Source organism: Terrapene carolina, unplaced genomic scaffold (assembly GCF_002925995.2).
Source record: "Terrapene carolina triunguis isolate 2854851 unplaced genomic scaffold, T_m_triunguis-2.0 Scaffold147, whole genome shotgun sequence".
Lineage (NCBI taxonomy): Eukaryota > Metazoa > Chordata > Testudines > Emydidae > Terrapene > Terrapene triunguis.
In genome coordinates, this window is record NW_020664498.1 from 5,632,826 (window position 1) to 5,652,113 (window position 19,288).

Below are 19,288 nucleotides of genomic sequence, written 5' to 3' on the forward strand. Positions count from 1 at the left end.
ACGTGGTATTAGCACTTAGATTGCTTTATTTCTCCAGCATGCCAGTTCATCAGTTGTCAAGGACTGTCACATCATTTTTCAGCATGCTATACACATTGCATAGCTACTTCAAAGATTATCAAAAGTGACAGAAGATTGAATGGAAGAAAATGTTTTAAAAGGCAAAGTTTGCCGTTTACTTTAGTGCACCAAAGTGGTTGTAATCTTGTTCAAGTGCTGCATGCCTCAAAGAACGAGATTCAAAGAGCAAATTCTGCAATTCTGAAAAATGAGTTGCACATATACTGAATGATATCAACTTGTTATCTGTGCTCCTAGAACACTGGTAATGTTTGGCCCAAACTCTTTAAAGAGATTTTTAAAAAAGGCCTGTCAGTCCTTCCCACAATGTGCTGATACTGTTCAAACACAAAGGAATATACAATTCCTACCTCAAAGCACTTACAGTCTAAAATACAATCTCTTCTACTACCCAGTTCAGTGCCTTGCTTCTTCTATGAACTCTTGCTCTGCTCCCAACTCTGCAACATGAATTTGTCATCAAATGCAGTTTATTTACAGTCCTGTTTGGTGAAGCACCAGCACAAACTAAATCAAACTTTACAGCTAGTACATGGAATGGAAGAAAGGGCAGCACAGCAGGAAAAAGCAACACAATAAGTCACCTGAAAGTGAAGCATCCAAAAGGGAATAGATTTTTAAAACATGACTGAAGCAGTACTCAGGTGGAAGGAGAACTTATACCTCAGGTTAATGGAAGCGCTATCTGCTATATGATAAATTACAACAACTAGTGTCACTTATGAGATTTCAATGAACATGTGAGAAGGGAGTTATGATTCTTTAAAATCAATTTACTTGGAGTGTGGGAGGAAGGGACAGTCAAGTAGGTAGTGTACACACCTTTTAAGTAACCATTTAGCTAAGGAAGTAGAACTAATCACAGCAGTTTTCCTTTAAAATCCAATTGTATAGTAGTAACAGCAGCACTTTAAGTCAACTGCTCAATTTCTTTCTTCACAAAAGCCTTTTAAAATTATATTTCTTTAAACTCTTGAGAATTGGAGTACATTACAATCTAGACCGTGGGCGAATACATTCAGAAATGTGATATCCCAATGCCAGGTGTTAGATATTGAAAGATTATTATGAAATATATTGAAATTCAAAATATCATCTATAAAGGTGCAAGAATTTTGTGATTTAACACCATCATTCTGTTTCTGAACAAGTACTTACCTGTCTAGAAATATGTCTGGTAGCGGTGGATATGTCTGCATGTCAGGTACACGCTCATGTACTATAACCATGACAAATGATGTAAAGCCAAACACTATGAAAACATATATACAACTTAAGACTGTTTTCCAGTACTCAGGGTCCAGTCTTCGCATAGGATGTTTGTTTTTCCCATTTGTGTATTGATACTGATCAGCATTCAGGTCAGTAACTGGTCCACAGTCCCGTGGTACTTCACCATTACAAAACCAATCCGTATCTTGAAGGGAGCCAACGGTAGGAGACATTGTGCCAATGGGACTATCGCTGTTGTAACCCAACTCTTCTAAAACCTCAATATGCTGTTTCTGCAATTTACGTATCGACAACATTAGTCTTTTGATATCCCCCAGGACTTTGATTTCCAAAGGAGGAGATCGCAAATCATATTCAGTCAGTGTCAATAATGTAATTCCATCCAATCTGTGTCTATTGCACAAAACGTCCACGTACTCGCAGAAGCCTTCTTCCTTTAGCCATTTGGCTACGTTCTTAGTAGTCCAACGTCGGATGCAAAGCTGCTTGTTGCCTGCCATTGTCTTACTCTCTACCTGCCAATAAAATACATTAATTATATTCTGCAGAGAGATAAGGCTCAAATATTCAAAAAATATTCCCAAAGAATTAATATACACACATTGAGCACACTGTGTGCTCATAATTACTTGAATAAGAAAAGATGCTATTAAAATTATTTCCCCTCAGTATTAGGATGTAGATCCACTATTAAATGAATAGTAAAGGTCTAACACTTATTTAGAATTACTTTATAATATTCACTGATCCAATTTACTATTTTGGATTTTTTAGATTCATTTCCTGAATCCTTGAGGTATTTTGTACAATTCTAGCTATTCAGAAAAGTTAACTAAAAATCACAAACAGAATAGACTATACTGACTACTGTTAACCAGAACATAATTATTCTTTAATCACATTCCTTTATCCATTCTGTTTTCTAAAGCATAATTTAGTTCTTAGATAAGGGTATCAGTATGTTTGGTTTGTTCTTCAATGACAAAAACTTTTCTGTTTAGATACAGATTTCATCACCACACTCTTCTGCAGTGTGCAATTTGTAAGCCAGGTAAAAATATAGGCAGACGCCATGCAAACTTCCCTATGCAACTTTACCATTGACTCTTCAGTCCTGACCTATACTACACTGCTATTTAGGACCTAATCTCTCTCCTTAAGACAGTGCTGTGTCTAGTCATGTTCTGCTTGTGATGTATAGAAATAGAAAATAGGATGAGATCAGCTGGTTTTAATTTATGCCCTTTTTAGAGTTGAACATAGATATCCTAAAATATATACTACTGTTAACCCACTGCACTATCTAAGCTACTTTTCTTTTTTATTGTCTGCTACCTTACTCCCTATAACTCAGAGTTCCCCCAATGCCTGACATCACTGATTGAGACCCACTCCAGCTCAGTTTCTCCACAGAGATTCCAGATCACTCCTATTCCACAATATTGTTCTTGATATTTACTCCTCTCCCTTAAACCTGATTGAAATAGCAGTCTCATTTCAACATTTTATGGATCAGGAATGGGTATTTTTCCCTGTTGGCAACACAACATCCTGTTCAGAAAACTATTTTCTGTCCAGCTATGAATTGTCATTTCCAAGAAGAAACACACAATCCTTGGAGCCTCCTGTTGCAACATAAGGAGAGCTTCTGCATCAACAGATTTCACTGTTTCATGACAAGATATGTACTGTGATTATATACTATATAGGGCATAAGAGCAACAAGGAGAAGGCTAAATACCTATAATGCCTAAGATACCTCATGCTAATATTCTGCATGTTCAGAGTGTAAGCATATTTTAATTTATCCATTTCAACTACAGTAACATCAAAGTGACAGATACTTCAAAATGTTTTACATTGCTGCCACAATCATTTAACCTGTATTTTACTCTGAAACAAGCATTACATCTAGCTCCAAAAGAATCCAAATCTTCTTTTAAAAAATGATGCAGTACTAGTGTCAATGATATTACATAAAAGAAAATAAGCTTTATGCTGTTGGGAAAATTTCCAATATTCCCAGACATCTTTTTGGACTGTGGAATATTACTCCAAGGAAGAGGTAGATGTCCCAATACTTCAGCCATGTAGAACTAATTTGTCAACCAACACAAAAGTTTTCTGTAACGAATAATTCTGTATTGGCTGACTAGGTGAGCAACTGTTATATTAATAAAAGTACAGATGATGGGATAACATAGTAAAAGCCCTCCCAGAAGTTGAAATATTTATTTTTGAAGGCCAGTATAGTAAATCACATAACTAATATAAAAAGTTACGGAAAAGAAATTCAGAGAGATGCTCCCAGAAAAAGCTAACAAATTTAAAAAAAAAAAGCTTACCAAAGACTTAAGAACTCTCAGAATTAGTACCATGCCTTTTTCATCTCATAACACACTTATGTGTACACTTTGCATTTGAGGGGTTTGTATATTACATAGTCCAATGCTGAACAAAACAGAAATAACAGGTGCCATTAACGAGTAAGCAAGATCTATAAAAGTGGGGAAATTAATTTGAATAACTCAATCATGGAGAAACCCAAGAGATATATATTAAGCTATATAAATACATATATTAATACAACCATATGATCAGAAGGACTATTCTTTGACCAGGTGTAGCATCTGAAATTACTCATGTGTTAGGTTGCAAGTTGACAGTATCCCTAGCGCAAAGGTTTAATATCACAAATAAAACGCTGTATATAGAGCTAATACCTACACAAACCTTATTAAAAATATATTGATTCAAACGATGGCCAAGGCATCCATAATGCATTGCTGGGAGTGTTTTTGCCATGCAATTTGACTCCCTATATACAGGGGTAGAACAATGGGATTCATGCACTGTATACCTTTTATACACCATTTTGAAGACTGATATCACCGAATAATGAGGCTGATCTGCATATTGATTAATTCAAACAGGTGAGCTACGATTCTGCTTTCCTTTATCAGTGGTAGATGTGTTAGTTTATCTGATGTTCCTAAACCTACAATTTTTTACAGTAAGAGCTAACTTTACACAGCCTAATGTACATATAACTTTTTCAAATTTAAACTTATTTGAGTAAAGTTATATACAAAGGTCATTGTAAAAAGGAATCATTCCAGTTGCTGACAGCTCCCTTACTGCTTTTGTTCAATATAAAGAAGTTGTAATATTTTCTATTCAGAATAACCTTACTTTTTCTATTCAATACACAACTACTAGCAGCAGGCTGCATTATGCGGATCACTAATTCCAAATGAACTATTACAGGATTTTTTGTTTTGTACCAAAGCATCTTGCGTTAACACCTACAAATTGTCTTTCTATCAGTCACTAACATGTGCTTCTGATTTTTCCTGCTCAGAAATAGAGGCAATACGGGGGGGGGGGGGGGAGAGAGAGAAAAGACTGAAGTAGCTGCTTCCGATACCTCTTGTAACGGATACTGTACACTGCCAAAGGCTTTGAGAAACAGTAAACTTACACTCACCAAGAATTCACTCAAAAATCCACTGATTTTCCTTATCACAAAGCAATTCCTCAGGATGAACTCAGAAAATGTTGCGGAATCCCAGAGAACTCAGTTAACATTTTTTATCAAGAATTATAACACTAGACAGACCTCTCCCTCTGACATTGCAGGGCAAATATCACCCCTCAAACTCCATGTAATAAGAGTGATTTAATAATGCTGAGCAAGCACATACCAATACATCAAAGGTCAGTACTGGCAGGGTTGTACTTCGGAAAGGTCTACATCTAAAGTACGATGCAACTGATAGTTGCTGCTTACTAATTTCAAATGCATAGGAGAGGAGGGAAAACGGAGGTAGGGCATAGGTAGATTTAAAAAACTATAAGAGAAACAAACCCTTATGTGATGGTGTGGAATAATGCGCCCCCCCCCCCAGCTTTTACCAGTTTCAATAGTTGCAAGTTAATTTTGGTTCAGTTATCTTTCCCAGTCTGTTTGAACTAAAAAGGCTCCTTCCCCCCTTTTTATGATTATTCATATAAAGCCATTTTAACGTGCACAATAAAAATGATTCTGCTAATGTAATATAAGCTACTGTGTATTAAATCAATTAAGTACTATGTGTAGTTAATGAATTCAACTAGTTCAATTCAATAAGTAATTCACTGAAAGTTAATAAGCCGATTGCATGTTAAAAAGCAATCTCTTCCAATCTATGAATAAAAATTAGGTGCAAGAGAATGAGCTCTACTAGTTCTAAAGTCTTGAAGGAATGGCAACCAGAAAAAAAAAATCTATTCAATTCATTAACTACACATAGTACTTCATCTGTATAACACAAGTTGATTTTAAATGCAAATCATGTTTTGATAAACTCTCTTATATGCCTAGCATAGGCATAGGGCACTTTTAGTTTAAAACTTTTATATAAGTTATTTCTGTAGAGTTTTAATTTAATTCCAAATTCCAAACACAGATTGACACAAATGAGGAGTAAAAAACCACAAGTAAATAAGAAACGCATCATACACCATTTTCTAACAAAATGTAAAAAAAATAATCTGAATAAATTTATGTTAAGCAACTATATTGCTTAAATAAATGTGTTGAGATGTAGCCTATCCTCCTAGTTAGCAAAAAGTACCACCAAATTTAGTGTAAAGGCTTTTTTAGAGTTGCAAATCAACATATTTTAATGGCTACCAAGCAATGAGACTAAAAAAATACAAATGCAAGACAAGATTAATATCAATGATTTAAATCAAGGTTTTCCACTAGGTGATTTAAATCATTATTAAAATTTATTTAAATCTATCCTGTGAAGCTCAAACTCTACTTTAACCCACTCCCATTAATTTCCATAGTTTTATTCCTCTCAAAATATCAGGTTCTTCATATCCTGATCCATCTGAGTGTTAAATTAACAAGTAATATTTTAAAGTTATTGCAAATATGGAATGATTGTACTTGTATACATAAGTATTGTGTAAAAATTAATCCAGGAAAAGCTCCTTGCCCTCTATTTGATGGACATAGTACTAAAATGCAGTTAAGTAAGGCAGACTTTCAACTTACGTCTACAGGAACAGTTGGAAGCAAACTTCTGAAACTGAAAATGTTAGGATTTTCTGTATTACCCATCACCATGTTATTTGTGTGCTCCCCAAGAAAATAAGGTCCGCATGATGTAATTCCTGAAGGAATCAATGAGTCTTTTACTCTTCTCCCTTCACTGGCAGGAAACAGCTCTGATTAGGAATATACATGGGCATGTTGGTTTTCCTTCTCTCAGTCTCCCTTCTTTCCCCCACTATAGTGGATAGTACTTTTCTAATTAATGGGGAATCCTTCAAGGGAACTCCTTAACAGATTGGCTAGACTATAGGAGGCATCTAAAGAAATTTCTATTGTTTAACTGCACAGAATATGGATCTCCTTGGCAACTTTTATTCTGATCCTTCTAACTCTGAAGAGTGAAACAGATTTCAATATAAAATTTACTTTGATAAGTAAGAGTGAAAATTGGCATATAAAAGTGACAAATTGGAAAGGCTGAAGTCATCTAGATAACTAGACTTGTACGTTGTAGGAAATGGTACAGAAAGAGCTATTTACTTTCCTTCAACATTGCCTGTTTTATCTCTGAAGCCAAATATCTAAGTCCACTATGAGTAATACCTGGCAAGCAAAGAACTTAAATGTCAACGGGTGGAATATGTTTTCCCCTGACATCAGCAACGTCTGCAACTAGCTTCTTAGTTGCTTATGGGCTACAGAGGCCTTCCATTGAGTCAGATTATCAACAGTCATTCTCTCCTTTTGCATGCCACTTCCCCCTTTCCTCCCAATTATTCAATTAAGGACATGTACAACTGTTGAACTGTGACTAAAGCTTAAGGTCTATGTGCAAAAACAAAAAACAAAAAAAAACAACAACAGAACAAAAAATGAATCTATTGAGTGTTACCATTCTGTGAAAATACACAGTTCTCTTTCACTCCAATACTTTGACCCCTCAAACCACAAATATCCATGGCTCACTTAAAAAGCAAAGTTTCTGTATGAAACAGACCATAACCAGCTTTGTTAAACAAATTGTTTTGCTAAATAAATGCATATTTAAATATACAAAATTACAGTATCTTATCATTGATTATCCAAAGTTAGTAAAATGACAGAAGCTCTGTGCTTTTCGAATTACCAGCAGTCAGCCATGTAAACAGACCTGTGCTCCTAACTTCCCAAATGTAAGCATTCATAGGACTTCATAACTCTCAAACTAAAGGTTCTGTGGAAAGATGAACAATAAAATCACTGGTGCCAGGTAACGAGCAGCATGGGTATTATAGGATCAAAAACTGTTGCTGACTGGAGCAACATGGGCATTACTGTTTTAAATGCTGCTTGCATCCATTTTTTTTCATCCCTCATTTCAAAAGTGAAACAACTATGTTTGGTTCCCCCCTTTGAACTTGGGTCTGAGTACACTGGTAGATAAACACCCTTAGACAACAACAGAAGTGATGGTGTCTAAGCCATGAACACACAATAGGGAACAATAGGAACGTGAACCTATCCTGACTGCAGTAGGAAGTCGACCTTCATACACCAGTTAGTAGTACCACGCTTGAAGCATGGAGAGCTAGTTACATAGTACTGCCTTTATTTTAGAAGGACTTTTTCCCCAAGGTGCTCTGCATCTAACTTGCAACAGAGGTTGCTATTACAAGCTTTTCTTTAAACAGAATAGTACTGTGAAGTTCTCAAACTATATAAAGCAAATAAAGCTCTCATGATAATGCAGTATTTTGTCTTTGAAGAATGTTCATTAATGCATTGAGCTGACCCTGACTTTACCTTCAAAATGTCACCACATATAGTATATTGCAAAATCCAAACTTACTGTGCTTTCACAGTCAATAGCTGATTTTAAGTTTTTCAAGCAATGTGTGCCATTGTATGTATGAGCATGATCAAGAATATGGTGGTGGACACAAACTGGAAAGGGGGAGAAAAATGTTTATCTGAAGCACACACTCTTACACACAACAATATTGTAAGTTACACCCTTATTTTCTTAACAAAACCTTGCTTTTATACAGTTACTACAAAAATGCTGATCTGACAGCTAGTGGCATGGTCAGCAACACGTCTTAGGTTATGCTAAGCAAGCAGTACTTTATGAAGAAAAGCTAAGCGATCTTGTATTTAATATAGAAGCCCAACCTGTGCCCTAGATTTTGAACTGGAAAGGAGAAATTGCCTTTCTTGCAGTCCTCTTCAAATAGTTGCAGTCATGAAAATAAATGAGTGCTCTCAATAGATTTTACTTCTTAAACTACATGATGTTTTATAGAAGATTTATACTGCTAATTCCAAAGTTCAATTATGTTTAAAGAGAGCCTCTTTAGTTTGTAATATCTGCACATAAAATGGAGAAAGTATTAAAAAATTACTCAAAGCTATGTAAGTTGGCTTCGCAACCAGCAGAAAGTGATTATGTTTTGCAGTGAGCTGAACAGCACACTAACTGCTACTTTATTCTTACACATTGTTAAATCACATGGGCTACCAGTGCTCATTTGAACATTGAAATGCTTGACCCACTAGCCTAGTAACCCAAAATGAAAACACTTTTCATTCACAGTTATAACTTGAGGCACAAGCAGTGACAAAGGATTTTGAAACCAACTTATTAAGTACCCTACTTCCCATACCACAGAGTGTAACTTACACGTTTGAATGTTATTGTACCATTCTATTAATATTTGTACAACACTTAGAAAACTGAAGCACTATGTAAGCGCCAAGTATTTATTTTCTTACTTCAAAAAATATTAGATAGCAAACAGAGAAAAAAAAGTTACAGAAAGGTAGCTAACGGCTGTTCTTTGAGATGTGTTGCACATGTCCATTCTACTGTAGGTGTTTGACTGCCTCATGCACAATTGTTGGAGATTTTCCCCTCAGCAGTACTGTTGGGGCAGCATGGGCACCCTCCGGTGAGTCACGCCACTGCACACAGGTATAAAGGGCCATACTGCCCCAAACCCCCTCAGTTCCTTCCTACTGGGAGAGGGAAGGAGGGCAGGCAATCTAATAGATTGGGGAGGTATAATTTCCCTTTACAAAAGCCATGCTGGCTCTTCCCCAACAAATCATATTCATCTATGTGTCTGACAATGCTATTCTTTATTATAGTTTCAGCAAATTTGCCTGGTACTGAAGTTAGGCTTACCAACCTGTAATTGCCAGAATCACCTCTGGAGACTTTTTTAAAAGTTGGTGTAATTTTAGCTATCCGCCAGTCATCTGGTATAGAAGAAGATTTAAATGATAGTTTAAATAACCCAGTTGTTAGTTCCGTAATTTCATATGTGAGTTCCTTCAGAACTCTTGGGTGAATACCATCTGGTCCTGGTGACTTACTGTTTAATTTATCAATTTGTTCCAAAACCTCCTCTATTGACACCCCAATCTGGGACAGTTCCTCAGATCTGTCACCTAAAAAGAATGGCTCAGGTGTGGGAATCTCCCTCACATCCTCTGCAGTAAAGACTGATGCAAAGAACTCATTTAGCTTCTTCACAATGGTCTTATCTTCCTTGTGTGCTCCTGTAGCACCTCAATTGTCCAATGACGCCAATGATTATTTATAGCAGGCTTCCTTCTTCTGATGTACTTAAAAATTAGTGTTAGTTTTTCAGTCTTCGTCTAGTTGCTCTTCATATTCTTTTTGACCTCCCTGACTTGCCAGAGCTTATGCTCCTTTCTATTTTCCTCAGCAGGATTTAACTTCCAATTTTTAAAAGGACTGGACACATGCAATCATTTGAAGAACTGATATGCTGATTTACTGATTTAATTTTGAAATATGTGCCAATTTTCACAATATTCAACAAAATACACTTATATCAAAGTGGCAGTTTGTGTTTACATCTTCCCTCTTCTATGGTGATCAAAATAAGAGAAACAGGAAGAAGGAATCAGCATCCCCTGTTAAATTTGTTAGCTACAGAAGAGAGTACCGAAAATGAGAGGTTGCTTTTGAGGTTATTTTTCAAATGTTTGTAATTTAAAATCTGATCTCTCTAGTTCAGTGAGCAGCTGTGAGCATTCTACATTTTAAGTATTTAACACACAGCAGAATACTTACAAGAAGTAGCAGTAAAAGCTATAACAAATTGAAAAAATTCATATGTCTAGTACTCAGCTTGGTCACAGACAATGCTGCAAATGTATCGAAGATGAGAAGAAATTTAGAACAGAGTGAAGAGAGTCCCAAGCTAATAACACACGGTTGCAGTGCTCATTTGATGCACATCATAGCCAAAGACTTCAGTGTTCCAGGAATAAAGGCTAATGTTGAAATTGCAAAATACTTCCATAACAATCACTTTGCAGCAGCTGCTCTGAAAAAAGTGGGAGGAACCAAGCTAACTCTCCCACAAGATGTGCGCTGGAACTCAGTAGTGGATAGTTTTGAGCACTATATCAAGAACTGGCCTAATCTGATGAGTTTGTGAACAAAATCGTGAAAAAATAGATGGCACTGTCACAGCCAAAGTTTTCAATGTTGGGCTTAACAGAAATGTTGAACGCATGCTGAGTACCCTGAAGCCTATTTCTGTAGCCTTGAACAAAAGACAGGGAAATAGCTGTTTTATTGCTGATGCTGTTGAAATTTGGAAGGAACTGAGTGAAATCTTAAAAGGAGAAATAAGCAATGACAGAGTTAAATTACAAGCATTAAAAAAATCAAATGCGACAAGCACTATTTCCAGCTCATTTTCTTGCAAATATTCTCAATACTCGGTACCAGGGTCAAAACTTAACTGCTGAAGAAGAGGAGTTGGCTATGACATGGACATCCAGCAATCATCCCTCCATAATGACAACTATAAAACTTCAGAGCTAAGGCTGAACCATTCAAGAAATATATGTTTGCTGATGATGTTTTAAAGAAAGTCACACCAGTGAACTGGTGGAGGTCACTTAAGCACTTGGATTCAGAGACTGTTGAAGTGATAATCTCACTTTTAACAGCAATAGCTTCTTCTGCCAGTGTAGAAAGAATATTTTCTTCCTTTGGACTAATTCATTCCAAATTGAGAAATCGTTTGGGACCTGAAAAAGCACGAAAGCTTGTTTTTCTTTTCCAGATTATGAACAGGAAAATGAAGGTGAAGACAACTGAATTAGCTGGAGAAGCCAATATTTTAAGTTTCTCATGTTAACCTGACAGTCTATTTAATTTTTTTTTTCCCCATCATTTATTGGCTAGGCAGCAGTTCTGCAGAAAAGGACCTAGGGGTTACAGTGGACGAGAAGCTGGATATGAGTCAACAGTATGCCCTTGTTGCCAAGAAGGCTAACGGCATTTTGGGCTGTATAAGTGGGGCATTGCCAGCAGATCAAGAGACGTAATCATTCCCCTCTATTCGACATTGGTGAGGCCTCATCTGGAGTACTGTGTCCAGTTTTGGGCCCCACACTACAAGGATGTGGAAAATTGGAAAGAGTCCAGCGGAGGGCAACAAAAATGATTAGGGGGCTGGAGCACATGACTTATGAGGAGAGGCTGAGGGAACTGGGATTGTTTAGTCTGCAGAAAAGAAGAATGAGGGGGGATTTGATAGCTGCTTTCAACTACCTGAAAGGGGGTTCCAAAGAGGATGGATCTAGACTGTTCTCAGTGGTACCAGAAGACAGAACAAGGAGTAATGGTCTCAAGTTGCAGTGGGGGAGGTTTAGGTTGGATATTAGGAAAAACTTTTTCACTAAGAGGGTGGTGAAGCACTGGAATGGGTTACCTAGGGAGGTGGTGGAATCTCCTTCCTTAGAGGTTTTTAAGGTCAGGCTTGACAAAGCCTTGGTTGGGATGATTTCGTTGGTGATTGGTCCTGCTTTGAGCAGGGGGTTGGACTAGATGACCTCCTGAGGTCCCTTCCAACCCGGATATTCTATGATTTAACTATTTTAGTTAAAAACAATTTTAAAAACAAACCTGATTTTAAAAAATTGAATGTTTTAACTAAATTCAAAAATTCATATGGTTGTTTCGTTAAAATATTATATGTTTGCTGTTGAAGAAAAAAATCCAGAATACGTAACGTTGTTGTTTTAGTTAAATAAAACAATTTAAATGTCTGTCTGGTGAGTTCTCCTCCTAATACAGCATGGCAAGAAAATCCTCCAAATATTAATGATTAACCCGTTGAATTGGAGATAGCTCACCTCCCAATGACTTCATAAATATCTGCTTCAATTACCTTTGGTAAATGAAATAACCAAACAATCATTCATTTTCTGATATAGTTGTAAATCTAATCTGAAAAGTTTTCAAAATAAATCACTTTAAAAATGTATAGTGTGTACCTTCTAAAAATGAAACCTACATCCATCTCTGAGTTGTGAAGAATATGTATTAAGGTTATAACAACCAACAAGAATGCACTTTTATGTAGAAATCCATGATTAAATCGAGTCTTCCTGACTAGTGATTTAAATCATGATTTAACTCAAATCCACTCTGCTTATTATACTTATTAAAATAAAAAGGAGAAGGAAGAGATATTATGCACATGACTTACAAGTAGTGTATTACTAAATACTTACATTGTGTAAGTGCCCAGAGACTTGGGAATCTCTTGCACTGGTGCTGTACACCACACACACGACTGACACTTTAAAATTATACCAGAAGGATTGGAAGTAACAGAAGGATTAGAAGGATTAGGCTTCCATATTTGTTTTATTATATTAACCACTGAAAGGCTATCAAGGATAACAGGTTTACAGAACCTTTCCCACATGTAGGTACAAAATAAAGTATCCTTTAAGTTCCATATCATACTAGTTTATCAAGTTTCCCATGGGTGTCTTTCCATTGTAGATAAAATAACTTTGGCCCCAATCTTGCCAGCTGATCTGTATGAACAGACTTTTGTATGCTTGCAGAGCTCTGTTAACATCAGTTGGGCTCTAAGGGATGCAAGGGACCACCTAAACAGATCAATTTGAATATTTTCACCTTTTCTAAACGAAAAAAAATCATTTCTAGCAGAGCACTGCAACATCATCATATCAATTGTTTGGTACTAAGAACGTAAAAAAACCTAAACCAGTAGTCAAGAGTAAGACTATTTGCATTTATAATATGCCTTGTTTTCAAAGCCCTTTATCAGTTGTGGCCCCAATCTTGAAAAGGTTTACATACCCGAGTCCCACTGACATCCATGAAACTACTCAAGTGCATAAAATCAAACATGTGTGTAAATCTTTGCAGAACTGGGGCCTAATGATCAATCTTAATACCCTCAAGAGATGAATAGGTCTACCATCAACAAAAACATTAGCATTAACCACCACCAACAGTGTGCCTTCTAATAAAAACTTTCATAGTTCACATATTTTTAAAATAAAGAACAATCACCTGATAAGTTTATCACTTATTTCACTATTTTGCTCATACTGCAACAAAACAGAATGGGAAAAGGCAGAGTAACCTTCAAGATGATAGGTTTCAGAGTAGCAGCCGTGTTAGTCTGTATCCGCAAAAAGAACAGGAGTACTTGTGGCATCTTAGAGACTAACAAATTTATTAGAGCATAAGCTTTCGTGGGCTACAACCCACTTCTTCGGATGCATATTGAGTGAAACATATCGAGGAGATATATATACACACATACAGAGAGCATGAACAGGTGGGAGTTGTCTTACCAACTCTGAGAGGCCAATTAAGTAAGAGAAAAAAAAACTTTTGAAGTGATAATCAAGGTAGCCAAGTACAGACAGTTTGATAAGAAGCAAGTGTGAGAATACTTACAAGGGGAGATAGATTCAATGTTTGTAATGGCTCAGCCATTCCCAATCCCTATTTAGCCCTGATTTGATTGTGTCTAGTTTGCATATCAATTCCAGCTCAGCAGTCTCTCGTTGGAGTCTGTTTTTGAAGTTTTTCTGTTTTAAGATAGCCACCCGCAGGTCTGTCATAGAATGGCCAGACAGGTTAAAGTGTTCTCCCACTGGTTTTTGAGTATTATGATTCCTGATGTCAGATTTGTGTCCATTAATTCTTTTGCGTAGATGCCATAGGAAGCTTCATTCCTTGTTAAAAGGGGAAAAAAAAAAAAAAACCACACCAACAAAAACTAAGGACTTAATCTTGCAAAGTGATCCAGGAGGACTGTATAGGAATACGGTCTGCTTATACACATCACTATGTTGGACTGAGACCTAAATTATTAGGAGCTACAATTAAATACAGCAACGCTATATTTAAATAAGTGTCAAGATTGTGACACAGAAGGACTTGCTGCTCTTAAGTCAAACCCCACAAAATGACCCAACAATTTATATTAAGGATCATCAGTATTAACTGACTCCTCACTTCCATTGGTTTGTGTCAAATCCCCGGAAGAATAAAAACTATTAGAGTTACAATTTATGGATATAGACAACTATATTTAGTTCCCAGAGAGACTATGAAGACTCCAAGATAATTAAACACGGAGAACAGTTTAGGCAGTTTAAAAAAAAAAAAAAAAAATTCTATACTGAGCGTAATGAAGCAATTCCTTTGGAGTTATTCCTGTTCGTAGGAAAATATATATTGACTACCATAACTACTTGTGTATCCAAAGTGCAGATTTTTAAGACTCAGTTATAACTGTATTTATTCCTGTAAACGTAACTTTGATGCTTCACTGGGGCTAATTATTTTGTTATGTATCATGGTTATCTGGTGCAGGTGCCACCATCTTTCAGAGAAGTAGAACAGAGATCCTAACCACTTATCGCTAAGGCTAAGATTGTGTCATGGATATTTTTAGTAAAAGTCATGGATAGGTCATGGGAAATAAAGAAAAATTCATGGAAGCCCTGCGTGGCCGGTTGGGAGCTCCAGGGCCCTCACCACCCATAGGTGGTTGGAGCTCCTGGGTCCCCTCCACCCAGGCTGGGAGCTGCTGGGGTCCCCCTGCCACTGCTGGTGGCTGCGGGGAGATACCGGGACCTCCGCCCCTCATGGTGGCCGGGAGCTGCCAGGTATCCCCACCACCACAGCTCCCAGGCACTGTGGAAGGCAGCAGGACCCTGCAGCTCCCAGCTGCCATGGGCTGAAGTCACGGAGGTTTTTGAACGTCATGGATGCTGTGACTTCCACGACCTCTGTGACAAAATTGTAGCCTTACTTATGGCCAAAGATCACATGACACTTTTTGCAAGAACAGAGGTGATTAGTCTCAACATGTGGGAAAAATTCTAGCTATAGTAGTCGCATTTTAGTCTATTTAACTCTCCTGTGAAGTTTAAGTATTCTTCACTTCCTACCTCCCAAAATGTTATGTCATGGAAAATGTGTGCTACCCCAGATTATATGGCATTATCGTAGTAGGTGAAAGTCCAAGGGCTCTGATGCTCCACTAGCTAATCCAAGAACTATCTTACAGCATCCACTGACTTCGGTGGGGCTCTATGCAGGTGCATGGAGTTCACTCGTGCAGTCCTTACTGCAGGGTCATGGCCTACAAACGTAAAAGAATTTTAGGATCAGATTAAGATTTATGAATGTCACATAGTACTGTCAATAATAAATTATGACTTGAGAAAAGACTGCACATGAAGGAACTCTGATATGAATGTTGGCATGTAAACAAATAGACACTGGTCTGTATCAAATAAAGAGTTTGTCACACCCAAATGCAAAAGATCCTTTAAAAGGCTGGAAAAAAAGTAAATTGAACTGAGTATATAAAGGAAAGAATTTGATTAGAAGCCCAGGCAAATGTAATATTCATCCATTCATTCTGCCAGGACCTAAATGGACAGGCCTAAGAGATTATATATACTTATGACGGTAAATAAAAGATCTACCTGTAACCTATGGACAAACAGGATCAGAAGTGTTTACATCCTGTTTTTGAACAGGTTTTAAGAAGTTGTCTGAAAGTCAGAAGACCGTTCACTATATATTCAGGTTCTACATAAGAAAACAGAAATTTATGTTTTTCAGTTTAATTTCCTATGCTTTTTAAAAGATAACATGCAGAATTCCATCATGTAGAACTACAGTGCACCATATGAGGATTATCAGAAGGGTTGGGACCTTTAGATTCAGAGCACAAACTTCTAGTACTTGAGCTCATGGAGTAATGGGTACCAGGAACAGGCTGTTATCCTCCATGTGGACCGGCCTCTATAGGGTAATGAGACTTTGCCAGGGTGCTTCACAGCTATTTACCGCAGAAGAAATTTTGAGACTCCGGAATCTTGAGTTTAATTCCAGGTTCTGGAAGGGAGTGTGCTCTAGTTACATAACTATGAATCCTCCTTCCCCAGCCCCACCTTCTGTTTCTATTCTCCCTTTTCACCCTGGCTCCTGCCTCCAGATCATTTCCCCAGTTCCTGTCCCCTTCCCTCCACTTCCTGCCTCCATTTCTCCTCTGCTCCTATCCCCCCTTCCTCCTGGATCCTGCCTCTGTTCCCTCCCATCCTTTGTTCCTCCCTCCAGCTCTGTATGCTCTTCTCCCTGCTTTGCTCCTGCCCCCAGTACTCCCATCCTCACCTCCTTTCCATGTTCTTCTCCTTGAGTTCGGCTGCTTCCTCCTCTACATTTCTGGGATCGGTGGGGGGAAGGGGGGAGGGAAGAGTTGTATTAATGAGAGCACAGGAGGCTCCTTATTCTCAATTCTTGTGCTTGGCAGTACAGCAGGCCCTGGCTACTGTGAGGAGCAAGGCTAGGAAAAGCTCTGCTCAGCTCTTGCCACCCTGGGGTATCCACCGTGGGGTAGTGCATGTGCCATCCAGCAGCATGAAGGAGCTCTGTGGGGATGGAGTACACTCAGTGCAGATGGAATCATCTGAGATTTTAGCTGACAGCTTTAAATAAATCTGAGTGTGAGTGAACAGCTATTTTTCTGAAGTTTCTAGGAAAGAGTCATGCAGAAAACCCTAAGAAAGTGACTTAACATAACTATTTGTAAAACCATATAACAACAGGGAGATGGAACACATTAATGCTTCCTCTGACCATTGCCTTTTCTTCCATTTGTTTACAAAGTTGGGGGGGGGGGGAATAGCCACTTTTAAAATATGATTTCAAGAGTCAGAAGTTAATAGATTGAGATGCTTGTAAATTACTTCAAAGGAAATCCAAGCCCTCCATTTAATTACCAAAGCACAACAGCATAGGCAGCATTAGTGCAAGCTTCTCCACAGTGCCTTGCTATTCAAATATGATCTTCAAGTGGAATGACCAAACTGTTTCAATTTTTGAATTTTCTCCTAAGTACATGAAACAGAACCCCAATTGGTATCAACTACCATCGAGTTTTGAGCAAAAACTGGAATACCACACTGTCACAATAATTATTCATGCTCATGCAAATAGCAACATCCTTATGTTACCAAAATTATACTTTATTTTCTTTAGAAATAATTTGATATAAAGAAGTCTGGTGACAGAATAAAATCAAATTAAGTCAGCTCTCCTTTTAGTCTATAAGGGTCCTACTAAGCAGAGCACCTTAACTGTCAAACATTAGCATAAGTTTGACTGCGTGTATGTAGAACATAGACCAGTTAATTAAAGATTTTGCCACTTCTGTGGTATGTATCAAAATTTTCCAGGAAAGATTTTTCCACCTTACCTTGGTTAATATAAAAAACTTGCACAAAATAATTTAAAATAAAATGAACATGACAAGTCACCAAAACCTAGGAACATTTAAAGTTAAGACTGTCATGGCAACCTTCCCCTTGTACCCAAGGAAGCATATGTTACAAATAACTTGTGCAACTAATGTGCAATTTCCTAGAGAGAAATTAAAAAAAAAAAAAAAACTTTTTAAAAAAGTTTGTGTCAAGACTTCAGTGTTACACCAATGGATAAACTGGCTGCAATTAGTATGCATTGAAGTTCTGACCTTGAAACCAAATCTTGTGTGTATATAGCATCTCCTGTACCTTATTCACAATAGAGCAATTATCCATGTGGATCTGCATGCAAAGGCAGCAACAAAAAGTGCTCAACAGCAACAAACCTCAACACAATTTTACAGCATTTCCTAAAATAGGCACATTCCAAAACACAGGTTTCATATAAAAATATTGTGCCATTTTTAAGAAATATACCATGTATGGCTATATATTGTAAACAGAGAAATTACTCTTTTTGTTTGAATTTTGTAATTATTTTCCAAGCGTCTTGTTCCCAGGGTCATAGTATTGGGCAATAAGAACTATAATATTACATCACCAAGTCTGTATCATCGCTCCGCTGCAGAGAGGGGACGTACCAGATGTGAAACGGATACTCTACAATCTCAGCCAGAACAGCACCCAGCCAGCGAGCAGTGACCACATCGCCCCCAGAGGTGGGGCTCACACTGAGACTAAGGGGCCCAAGCGCTGCGCTGCTGGTGGGGAATGTGGCTTGTACATTTAAATTAATAAATACAGAGAAACCTCCCCCCAGCACGAAGCACTGCTGAGCAGCTGGCATCTACCGTACACCAGGCAGGAGATGGAGGGGAGAGATCCGCCCCCAAGGGATGGGGTAACCGATTCGGGAAAGGGCTCTGATACCCCCACCCCAGCCCAGCCCATTCCTCCCCCTTCCCCAGCCCGTCCCTCCCTCGAGCGGAGCACCCCTCCCAGCGGGGCCGCCCCTTGTAGCCCCGGACCGGACCTTACCTCCCCGCGGGACCGTGCGCGCTACCCGGCGATGTAGAGAGGCCCGTTCCCGGGCGGCGGGATGCCCCATCACACGGGCGGAAGTGCCGCCAGCGAAGACCGGACAGCCCTGCCCCCGTCCCGAGCGGAAGGGGCGGGATCCGGAGAGAGGGGCGGTGCTCGGGGTCCTACGGGTTCCTGTGAGAGGCAGGGCGGAGCTGTAGTTCCCGCCCTATCAGCAGCGCCGGGGGCGGGGGCGGGGGCGGGGCCGTGCTGGCCGTTAGCCCTGCGGGGGCGGGGCTGTGCCGGGAAACACACCCGCAAGAC

At 38.4% G+C, this 19,288-nt stretch overlaps 1 protein-coding gene across 1 annotated transcript in view; it reads right to left on the minus strand.

Annotated features, from left to right (window-relative positions):
• Positions 1 to 19,050, minus strand: part of LOC113406881 (sphingomyelin synthase-related protein 1) — a 29,339-nt gene extending 10,289 nt beyond the window's left edge. Inside the window, exons 1-2 of the mRNA XM_026653717.1 lie at positions 18,983 to 19,050; positions 1,240 to 1,829 (exon numbers count right to left, since the gene is read on the minus strand). Coding sequence (XP_026509502.1) covers positions 1,240 to 1,814 — 575 coding nt within the window. The 5' untranslated portion in view covers positions 1,815 to 1,829; positions 18,983 to 19,050. The remainder of the gene's footprint in view (positions 1 to 1,239; positions 1,830 to 18,982) is intronic.
• Positions 19,051 to 19,288: the final 238 nt, after the last annotated feature.